This window comes from Lactuca virosa, chromosome 1, assembly GCF_052849685.1.
Source record: "Lactuca virosa cultivar CGN04683 chromosome 1, Lactuca_virosa_CGN04683_v6, whole genome shotgun sequence".
In the NCBI taxonomy this organism is placed as follows: Eukaryota; Viridiplantae; Streptophyta; class Magnoliopsida; order Asterales; family Asteraceae; genus Lactuca; species Lactuca virosa.
Window position 1 is genome coordinate 180,117,254 of NC_136426.1, and position 11,949 is coordinate 180,129,202.

An 11,949-nucleotide genomic window follows, 5' to 3' on the forward strand; every position below is an offset into this window, starting at 1 on the left:
TTGATAAACCAAAAATACCGTTTATAAAGTTACAACATATATTTGACAAAAAGATATATATATATATATATATATATATATATATATATATATATATATATATATATATATAATAAGCTAAAAATAAGTGGCTCTTAACTTTTAATGGTTTTCATTTGATCTTTTACCTCTTTCTTTCTCTCTCTCCATCTCTCTCTCTCTCTCTCTCTCTCTCTCTCTATATATATATATATATATATATATATATATATATATATATATAAAATAAAAAATGATATAATTGAATATAAACCGGTTGTCTAACCTTCTTTTTAAATATTCTATCTCAGTATATATATATATATATATATATATATATATATATATATATATATATATATATATATATATATATATATATATATATATATATATATATATAACAATGATAACCAGAGAACAAAGGAGAAGATTGTGTTTATTCTATATATTACAATTGAACATGACACCTTTATTTATAGGTGTTATACAAGAACTAAAAAAGGAAGTTATTAAAGTACTTTGTACACCCTATAATTCCAAAGAAAATATTGAGCTGGGATATGAAAAGAAGATCGATCTCATGATTGGCTCACACATTTGACTTTCCTTTCTCACACTCCCCTTCAAGTTGAGTAGTAGGATCTCCAATACTTAACTTGGCTAGACATTCGTTGAATATTCTTCTGTTAACTGCCTTTGTCAAGATGTCAGCTAGTTGATCTTTTGATTTGACAAATTTGAACTCTATTATTCTTGCCTCTAGTTTCTCCTTGATAGAGTGTCGATCCACCTCTACATGCTTAGTTCAGTCATGTTGCACTGGATTTTCTGAGATTTGAATTGCTGCTTCATTGTCACATATGATATTACTGGTTTTGGTTTGGAAAAAACCCATTTCTTTTAGAAGCTTTCGTATCCATAGAATTTTTGTCAGTCCTCGGGCTATTCCTCGAAACGCTGCTTCTGCACTGGACAAGGAAACAACCTTCTGTTTCTTGCTTCTCCATGTGACAAGGTTTCCACCAACCATAGTGAAATAACCTGATGTTGAACTTCTATTCCCTTTATCTCCTGCCCGGTCTGCATCCGTATATCCTTGGATGTCAAGATGACCATTTGGTTTAAAAAGAACACCATGACCAGCTGTCCCTTTGAGATACCTAATAATTCTCCATACAACTTCCATGTGAGAGACCTGAGGTTGGTGCATGAATTGACTGACCACCCCTACGGTGTAAGCAATGTCTGGGCGAGTATGTGAGAGGTAGATTAATTTTCCTACTATCTGTTGATACCTTTCTTTGTCTGCTAACTTTTCTCTTTCTTCCATATCAAGTTTTAAGTTAACTATCATAGGAGTATCTGCCGGTTTACATTCCACCATTCCAGTTTCTGCCAATAAGTCGAGGAATTTTTTTTTGGCATATAAAGATGCCTTGCTTAGACCTTAGAACTTCTATTCCAAGAAAATACTTAAGTCTTCCCAAGTCTTTCATCTCAAACTCGGTAAACAAGTTTCTTTTTAACTTTATCATTTCTTCCTCATCATCTCCGGTAATAATCATATCGTCAATATAAATGATCAAACACGTTATGCGATCACCTCTCCTTTTTAGGAACAAAGTATGATCTGAGTTACTTTGTTTAAAACCATAACTCTTCATAGCAAGAGTAAATCTTCCAAACCAAGCCCGGGGAGATTGTTTAAGACGAGCTTCCATATAGACCTCTTCTCTTAATTCTCCATGAAGAAAAACATTTTTTACGTCTAATTGATGGAGAGGCCATCCTTTATTGGCAACAACTGAGAAAAGAACTCTTATTATGTCAATATTTGCAACTGGGGAGAAAGTTTATGAGTAATCAATCCCGTATGTCTGAGTATACCCTTTAGCGACTAGACAGGCTTTATATCTTTCAACTGTCCCATCTGGTTTGTGTTTAACAGTGAATACCCATCGATATCCCACCGGTTTCTTCCCTCATGGAAGAGAGCATTTCTTCCAAGTTTCATTCTTAACCAAGGCTTCCATCTCATTTTCCATTGCTTCTTTCCATTTCTTTGATGCCAAGGCGTGTTCAATGGAGTTGGGAGTTTCTTCCGTGTATAGGGAGGATGTAAAAGCTTTAGCTTCCTTTGATAAATTTCCATTGGCTATGTTTGCCATATGATACTTTACGTTTTTATTTGGTTGCTTTTCTGGAGAGTATCGTTTTGGGGGAACTCCCCTGTTTGCCCTAGGTGGAAGAGTGTATCTTCCGGTTGTTTCTTGATTATGACTCAAGGTTTCTTGGTTATCTTGATCTGCTTCCTGATCATTATGATTAGATATTTCTAACTCTCTCGAAGGATCATTAGATGGAAGATATTGAGAGGAGTTACTAGATGAAGGATCATGAGAAGCACTTACCTCGGATGACGTCAGGTTAGGAAGATTTTGTTCAGTGACACTGATCCTTGGTTCACCGGATTGTGAGGAGCTTGATGACTCATTTTGGATACTGTGATTGATTTCTCCTGATGATGGTATCCATTTTAGCCAACTTATTGTGTCAACTTTTTCTTTCTCCCTTTGACCACTTAGTTGGGAATTGTAGAAGAAGTCGGTTTCCAAGAAATTACAGTTCATTGCAGTGAACATATGATGCCTTTTTGGGTTATAACACCGGTATCCTTTTTGGTTGACTCCATATCCCATAAAGACGCATTTTTTGGCACACGGATCGAGTTTTCTTCGGTTATTTTTGGGTATGTGGACAAAAACTGAACAACCAAAGACCTTTGGTTCAAGAGTGAGGGGAGGAGGAAGTGTAGTGAATTCAGTTAGGGTTTGGATGGGAGTTTTGAGATTAAGGGCTTTGGTTCGAAGACAATTAATGAGGTAGGTGGCTGTGGCTAAGGCTTCAGGCCAAAAAGACTTTGGGACTTGAGATTCAATCAAAAGTGCACGTGTTATCTCAAGAAGGATACGATTTTTTCCATTCGGTCACCCCATTTGGTGGATTATTCCCTTTGTTTGACAGAATTGTTTCATGAGCTCATTAACGAATTCTCCCCCATTGTCAGATCGAAGGATTTGAATACTCTTTTTGAATTGGTTTTGAATAATTGTATAAAATATTGTGAATTTTTCAAACACCTTTGATTTCTGTTTTAAGAAGTAGAATTAGGTCATCCGAGTATAATCATCAACAAATATAACAAAGTATCGATAATTGTGCCCACCACATGCTTCTGTCGGTCCCCATACATCAGAGTGGAAAAGTGAAAACGGAAACTTAACCCTAGTATTATTTGGTTTAAATGTATGTCTGTGATTTTTGGCCAAAACACATGTTTCACATTTAAACTCTTTAAAGGGAATAGTTTTGGAAATAAAAGGTGTAAGTAACCAGCAGAGGGATGCCCCAATCTTCTATGTCATAACCAAGCTTCTCTATCAATACTTCCATGAGCTAACATCACAGTTCCTTGTTGAGTCACCTAGTCCACATAGTACAATCCATGGTGCTCAGTGCCATGCCCAATGATCATTCCCGTCCTGATGTCCTGTAAGATACAGAAAGTGGGGTGCATTAGAACTAAACAATTTAACTCTTTTGTAATGTGTCTTATTGATAGAAGTTTATGTGATAGAGCTGGTATATAAAGGCAATTTGATAATTTCATTGTTGGTGAAATTTCAATTGTTCCTCCTCCTTTCACATGTACAATACCCCCATCTGTAGTTTGAATGTGTGTTTTTATAGGTTTAGATTTTGACATAAAATCTGAGGATTCAAATGTCATGGTGTCAGTGGCACCACAGTCAAGGATCCAAGAATTATCTCTTTTTTCACATTCTTTTACAATATTTGCTTTTCCAATTAAATTTTCATCTTCTCCTCTAAAGGATAATAATGGATCCCCACCATTTAGCAATTTTAGAATTTCAGGGGAGAAAAATTTCGGGTTTAAAAAGGATGAAGACAGAGTGTTAATTTTAAGACTAGAACGGTTAGAATTGGTAGAGTTTGAGTTAAAAAACTCAAACCCTATACCCGCGGCATCACCTACTTCTTTTTTTACACCGGTTGTTAATCCACCAAATCCCTCATCTCCTATGGTGCTTTTCTGGTAGTCACCATTGTTGTTGGTAGTGTTTGCGTTACCCATGGTGGTGGCTGCCATCCCTTTTTCTTTGCTTCCCCGTTTGTGTCCATCATTCCGCCATTTCGGGTATCCAACTATTTTAAAACATTGTTCTTTGGTATGTTTAGTCATACCACAGTGGTCACACTTGAGTTGGGACTTATCTGCCCGAGATGATGATGCAGATCGTTGCCCTTCTGACCGGCGATGTCCCTTTGTTGCAAGCCCTAATCCTCTGATCTCGTTGGGTCCAGTAGCAACTAGACCAACGGCCACGTCTTGATTAGATAAAGAGTCTACTGAAGTTGCTCCAAGAATATTATGGTGAGCGGTTTCTTTTCTGAACTGCTGCATAGGCGCCTTCGGATGATGGAAGAGGATCCCATCGGAAAATTTCTCTTTTGATTGGGTCATACTTGCGATCAAGAGCATTTAAGAACTGAAATAGTTTTTTTTTGGTTCTTATCTTGTTATACTTGGTGATGTCTTTTGCACAGGTCCTTGGATTGGGGCTCTTCTTTCAATTTCTCCCCAAATTCCCTGTAATACTATCCAGAAATCTTCCAAAGGTACACCATTTTGCTTGAGTTCATTAGCTTTGACATGGAGATCGAAGGTCTGGAGTTTGTCCTTGTCACTACTATACGTAACCATGAGTGCATCCCACAACGTTTTTGCTGTAGGGAACTCAGTAAGATTACTTGCAAGAGCCGGGTCAATATTCTGGATAAGCCAAGAGAAAACCACAAGATCATCTTGTTCCCACTGCTCATATTTTTCATCAGTGGGTTCTGGTGGGTTTGTGGTAAGGTGGTTTAAAAGAGATTTCGATTTCTTCCCTATGGCAACTCGTATCATACGAGCCCACAAGGGATAGTTTTGGCTAGTGAGGTTAAGGCTGATTTTAAGGATATCAGAGAGGTTCTATTTGTGGCTTTGGGTTTGAGAATTGAGGCCATTTTTTAGGAGATTGGCTATTTTCATAGTGAGGTTATCATGATTTACCCCTAAGCTACCGTCTGATTCAGACATGGCAACTTTGCTGATTGATATGGGTAGATGATGAGCAATATTGTTGTAAGGATTACCAACACTGCTCTGATACCATGTTAACAATGATAACCAGAGAACAAAGGAGAAGATTGTGTTTATTCTATATATTAAAATTGAACATGACACCGTTATTTATAGATGTTATACAAGAACTAAAAAAGGAAGCTATTAAAGTACTCTGCTATGTTACAGCCTGCAATTCCAAAGAAAATATTGAGTTGGGATATGAAAAGAAGATTGATCCCATGATTGGCTCACACATTTGACTTTCCTTTCTCACACACAAACACACACACACACACACACATATATATATATATATATATATATATATATATATATATATATATATATAATGATGTTAACTAGCCGTTTACCCGCGCCAAGCGACGGGTCCGAATAATTTTTTTAGAAATTAGTTTTTAAAAGCCATTAGTTCTTTTGCGTAAATAGTTTAAAAAAGAAAACTTTGTTATGGATTAAAAATAAATGCATATTGTTATTTTTATATGTAAATGTACATTGTTGATTACAACCCTGATTAAACCATTGTTTTTTCAGTATAATTATGATTTTTGTTGTTTTTTTGTCACAACGGACGGCAAACATGTTCACTCAACAATTATTTCAATTTGAAAATATGTTATATTTTAAGGAACACAAATTACTAACAATGAGCATGTTCAAGAATTCTACATGTTAGAAGTTATTTGTATCGTCTATTGGTTTCATTAAAACTATAATAAATTCTCTCTTGATCTCTAGATAATTTTTCTTTATAGCAATCAATTTCTTCTAAAATCATTTTATTTTATATTCCAATGAACACAATATATGGAATAGAATGGGATATAAAAACTTATTTATACACTTTATTTTTTTCATATTTTTAATTATATGAAGATTTCATTTTTGGTTTTGTTGTAGTTTGTTTTACTTGATTTAATAAAAATGAATGATTTTCATTAATGTCTATATTTTCCTAAGTCCAACCAAAAAAAATCTTATTAACAAAATCCAATTTCACACACACACACACACAAAAATATATTATTGAAATAGAATCTCTTCCATTTTAAGTGAAAACCATAGCTATTAAACTAACAATATACATTCAATACTTTAAAACATAAAATAAAGATTCAATCTATCACAACTAAAAAGCAACACGTTTCCAATGCTTTCCATGTTTTCATAAGAAAATGGCCAATGGCCAATGTATTATTTCGCTTAACAGGGTTTCATTCATTAGATATCAAAACTTCAGTATTTAACATTTTTATAAACCAAATTAGAATATTAATAAACCCATTAAACAATAAATAAGCACAATATAAAAAAAGTAAAATAAAAAACATTAATCCTCCTCTATTATCATACGAATACAAATTACAAACCATTAGATAACGAATATAATAGTAAAATACAAAAAAAAAAACCCAGCTTTGACACTTTAGTACATAGGCATCATCAATTTGAATCAAAACAGAGTAAAAAGGTAACCAACCAGATGAATCTGGAACATAAGAAAAAAAATACTAAGTATAATAACTCAAGATGAAATTAAAGTAAGTCATATAGGAACAAATTTACCAGATTGACCTTTGAGTATTGGCAATCATTCATGTAAAGGTTTCTTATGTGGTTGTTGTAGTGATTCATGAAAAATTTAGGCATGCCAAAGTGATGTAATGAAATTGTTATGAATCATTAAGGTAAATATTTCTAAACTACCCAGAAATGAAATTAAAAGTGAATGTAGCATGCTTTATACCCAAAGACACACAGTTGACAAAACAACAAACTTACAAATAGCACAACATGCATACACTAAATAATCTACCATACTAATGCAATTCATTCAATAATCTACAACAATGTTTAAAGAAAAAAAATGTACATCTGTTTAGGCCTATGTAAACTGGTGTATGAGATCACATACATACATATCAGATCACACATACATATTAGATCATACATACATACATATATTCAGATCACATATTACACACACATTTATAGATCATATCGCACACACATATGACAAATTGCTAGAAAGTACAAACTATATGCAACTAACTAAAGTATAATGGTAATGATGATTGACCATTTTACCCTTACCTTAAACAATGAAAAAAACCAACTGAACTCACAGACAAAAGGTAAAATTGATAATTATATTATATCCTTCAAACACATATCGATATGAATTATGCAATAAAGTTGCAATGAATCAAACATATCCATCATCAAGGACCAACCCAACAACACGAACCTTGATATTCAAACAATAATCATATTAGTTTCTAATAAGACTTCAAATGAACTGGTAAAATTTAACCAAATCATATTCAAATATTGGAATCAAGAGAGGAAGAAACATATAAAAAAGAATAAGAGCCCAGTTTTACTTGGTGGTGATGGTCGGTGGAAGTTTTAATCCACCTAAATTTCAAGATTAAAGGACAAATTTGAAATGGATGGGTCAGGAGAATGATGGGGGTGCAAATAAAGTGTTTCATTTATAAAATTAGGTAAAGAGTTACCCAATTGTTCTTAAAACCAGAGAATTTCAAAGCATAGTGACCTATTTAACATAGAAGTATTGATGTAGTGTTACCATTTAAACAATGTAAAAACCCCATCGATTTGTGCATTTAGAATGAGAACATACCAGATTGATTTCTCTTGTGTCTATTTAAACAACTCAAAAACCCCAACAATCTGTGCATTAACCAAATCAAATAATTAGCAAACAGAAAGATAGATGTCTGGAGGAAGGGACAGAGTAACCAATACAAGAACATACAAGGCTGATCATCCCCTAGCCATTTGGCTTCTTCTGCATCTTCTATCAAAACCATTTCTAGATCTTCATCAATCAACCTAGACATTGAAGGAAATTGTTTGTGTTGGGTTCATCTAGGGAAAGGGTTTATAGAGAGAGTGGAATTGAAGGGAAAAAATATCACCTGAAGTGTTACCCATGTCGAATCATAGGAGAGTTCTAACATAGATCTAGATAATTGCAACCCCAAAATTTACCTTTCGGTTTTATGAGGTATCTGAATAAGTCACAAATTCCGGTTCATATCCAGCTACAATCTTTCATTTGTCGTTCAAGTTATTACAGATAAATCAAAATCATTTTGTCTTCGTCGTTAATATCCAGATGAAAAATTAATATTAGGTAAGGATCTACCAATGTGAGACATCATATGAACCTTAGTGATTCCTTACTAAAGACAACGATACAACACTTCCAATTGCAGCCCTTCAGTAGAGATTGATGTTTATCAAAAGAAAAAGAAATACATGAGAGAGATTGTTTTCCTTCAAGCCTTCCTCATTGATGTAGATGCTTACTCGCCTTCCATTGCCACAAAATATTTGCACAAAAACAAAAGTCGACAATCCAAAATCAAAAAATCAAAACTACAAATAGGAGGTTTACCACTTCCAAATTTACCTTCAATTTCACGGTAATGGTGGAGAGAGAGTGTGTTTGTGTTGTTTGTGTATTTATATATATGTGGTAGTAGTAAACAGATTTAGCTTAAATTCCAGATTTACCTCTTCATACACTCCTTACATTCTCATAACCATTGATCAAGTATTGTCTCCTTGGTGGCATTGAGTCATAAAAACATCATCGCGTTCTCTTCCTCCACTGTCAAAATCAATAAACCATGAGATCAGTCTTTTAAAATTCCAGCACTTCTTCTCGTAAGCATATGAGAAACACTTGCCAACCTTGCAAAATTACAACCAATCATACATGCAACAAAGAGAAAAGACAAACCATTGATTGAAAGCGCTTGAAACACATCATAGATGCCTTAGTGTTGAATATGAAATCACCAATCGGGGGGTACAAAAGAACCCAAAAAACTGAAATCAACATCAACAATCTTATCAGTGTTACCAATTCTCGGGTAGTCTGCTATGTTGGAACAACGGTAAAAAAACAAAGAAATCGCAATTGAGACTAATCGCAATTGATAGGGTAGGATGGTAAATACATATGAGACTCACCTGGAGGTGTTCTTTGACTTTTAACCCTATATTGACACCATCTGCAAAAATGCAATAACTCTTCAAGCTTTAGCTAAAAGGATAACAATGGATCAAGAGAAAAATAAAAACAAATCGCACCTGAGAGAGATAGAGAGACACAAAATAAGATCGTGGTGTGGTTCATCGTCGGAATAATGGTGTAAGGGCAGTGACTTTGTGGAGACGGTTAGGGTTGTGGAGACTGTTAGGGTTTCTCGTCATAACAGAAGGTAAAGGAGGAGTAAGAGAGGAGGTGACAATGGCAGTAGCTAGATAGGGTTTCAAAAGCTATATCTTAATTAGACACATGTGCGATTGGGGTTTTGAGAAGAGAAACAGAGGTAAAGAAAAGTAGAGTTGCAGGGCGTCGATCATCCAGGTTAGAAGGAATCATCAGGAGGAAGAGCATTTGAGTGAGCGAGGATGGTGATACCGCAGGTCCAACAGAAATTGAAGCGAGTTAGAAGAGAGGAGATAGAGGGGGTGGGTTTGACGCCATCAGATGTTGTGTCTAGGAGGGCTAGGGTTTAGTGTTTCCAACAATGATAGAGGTACGATTTCAAGCTTAATAAGATTGTAGTATATGGTGTAATAAGTATACCTCTTAAATTTCAAGAAACATGCAATATGCTTAATAATATAGTAAGGATATTTTATCTCATGATTTAGTTAAAGATGTTATATTTAAAAATAACAAAGATACAAGCAATTAATACATAAAAATGTTAATTTTTGTTGAACCACGAACTTTATTAAAAAGCAACATGGGAAGCTGGAACACAAAATGATACAAATAACGAAAAAGAAAAGAAAGAAAAACAAAATTAAAAAAATTAACTAAGTAAAATATTTTGCCATCGATAGTTATACAATGTTAGGCCACTCGGAATGGGCAACGGGAGATCCCGTTATTCCGACGTGGATATACAAAAACGGCGTCATAACGCCTCAACACCGCGCCCTCTTGAGTTATTTGGTGTTATGGTAACATATGTTATGGTGGTGACGGGAGGAAACGGCTAATTTGATTGAAACATTCAAAAATTCGACCGTTTGCAAACGGTCACCAATATAAAAAAAATTCTCTATCAATATAAATACACAACATTTTTATTTCAATTGTATCTACCAAACCAAACAAATCTTTTCAACAATTACTATTCCTTTCAATTTCATTTTTTTATTACTCTATTTAATTAAAAATGGAATATTTTGATCCGTTCCATCCATACAATCATGATATCGACGAGGATGATATGTTCGTGAGTATGATGTATCAATATGTTACCGATATGATGCCGCCAGAACCAGCTCCAACCAGGCGTGCGACGTTGAACAAAGATCGTGAAGAAGGGCATATACATCTACTACATGATTATTTTGCAGATAATTGTGTCTACCAACCAAACGATTTTAAAAGAAGGTTTCGTTTGCAGAAAAACGTGTTTCAACGGATAGTCAATGCAATGGAAAGCAGGTACCGTAATTACAGTTGTTTCAAAATTTTAATATATGTTCTTTAGAGTATTAAATAATTGTTTTAAAAATTTAATATATGTTCTTTAGATTATAAAATAATTGTTTTAAAATTTGTTCTTTAGATTATTAAATAATTGTTTTAAAAATTTAATATATGTTCTTTAGATTATTAAATAATTGTTTTAAAAATTTAATATATGTTTTTTAGATTATTAAATAATTGTTTTAAAAATTTATTATATGTTTAGGTATGAATATTTCGAACTAAGGTATGATGCGAGAGGTAAACGAGGTTTTACTGGGTTGCAAAAATATGTTGCTGTAATCAAGCTTATGGCTTTGGGAGAATCCCCCGATTCTATTGATGACTATATGAGAATGTCAGAGCGAACTGCACGAGAAAGTTTGTATAGATTGGCGATAGGTGTTATCGAAACCTTCAGTGAAAAATACTTACACAAACCTTCATTGAATGACATGCAACAACTATATGCGGTGCATGAAGAACGAAATGGTTTTATGGGAATGCTTGGAAGCATTGATTGCACAAAGTGGATATGGAGAAATTGTCCTGTGGCGTAGAAAGGTCAATACACAAGTGATCATCTTGGATCGTCTTCGTTAGTATTCGAGGCTGTTGCGTCACAAGACTTATGGATTTGACATGTTTTTTTCGGAGTTGCGGGTTCTAACAACGACGTAAACATTCTTTATCAGTCCCCAATATTTCAGGACCTTTTGACAGGAAAGGCACTGGATGCTCCTTTCACAGTAAATAGCCATGAGTATAAGTTCGGGTATTCCCTCACAGATGGAATATAGCCACCATATTCCATGTTTGTGAAGGCGTTTCGACACCCAATAGAACCAAGAGATAAATTTTTCAAGAGAAGATGTTAAATAAAATAAAAAATTATAGTAATAGAATTACCTTTAAAGAAGAGAGATAAATTTGGATTTAAAGGAATTTATGCCTAGAGTAGAAAATCTCGATGAAGTAGAATGTAGGTTTTAATGGTACGAATACCAAAATAGCATCAACAAATCATGTTTAAAGGTGCATATTATAAACTTTGCATCAAAAGAGTGGGTTTAATGGTGCGTTTGTTTGAAACGACATTAAAAAAACATATTTAATCCGATGGGTTGAACATAGGGATGTCAACGGGACCAAACGGGAGCGGAAATAGCTGCCCAAGCTCCCGCCC

General features: G+C 34.3%; 2 protein-coding genes and 1 pseudogene across 2 annotated transcripts; 1 reads left to right on the top strand and 2 right to left on the bottom strand.

Annotated features, from left to right (window-relative positions):
- Window positions 1-826: 826 nt before the first annotated feature.
- LOC145124718 (secreted RxLR effector protein 161 pseudogene) lies at window positions 827-1,405 on the bottom strand (annotated as a pseudogene).
- Window positions 1,406-4,615: 3,210 nt separating this feature from the next.
- Window positions 4,616-5,011, bottom strand: LOC145124727 (uncharacterized). Its single transcript, XM_079060178.1, has one exon. It carries the CDS (start codon window positions 5,009-5,011, stop codon window positions 4,616-4,618), a length of 396 nt encoding a protein of 131 aa, XP_078916304.1.
- A 5,453-nt stretch (window positions 5,012-10,464) lies between these two features.
- Window positions 10,465-11,323, top strand: LOC145124734 (uncharacterized). The gene is made up of 2 exons (XM_079060189.1): window positions 10,465-10,739; window positions 10,990-11,323. Exons 1-2 carry the CDS (start codon window positions 10,465-10,467, stop codon window positions 11,321-11,323), a joined length of 609 nt encoding a protein of 202 aa, XP_078916315.1.
- Window positions 11,324-11,949: the final 626 nt, after the last annotated feature.

Excerpts from the sequence above, each read along its gene's own strand:
- LOC145124727 (XM_079060178.1), bottom strand. The coding sequence starts at position 5,011 with ATGATACGAGTTGCCATAGGGAAGAAATCGAAATCTCTTTTAAACCAC.
- LOC145124734 (XM_079060189.1), top strand. The coding sequence starts at position 10,465 with ATGGAATATTTTGATCCGTTCCATCCATACAATCATGATATCGACGAG. Across the intron at positions 10,740-10,989 it reads GTCAATGCAATGGAAAGCAG|GTATGAATATTTCGAACTAA; the intron begins GTACCGTAATTA and ends TTATATGTTTAG.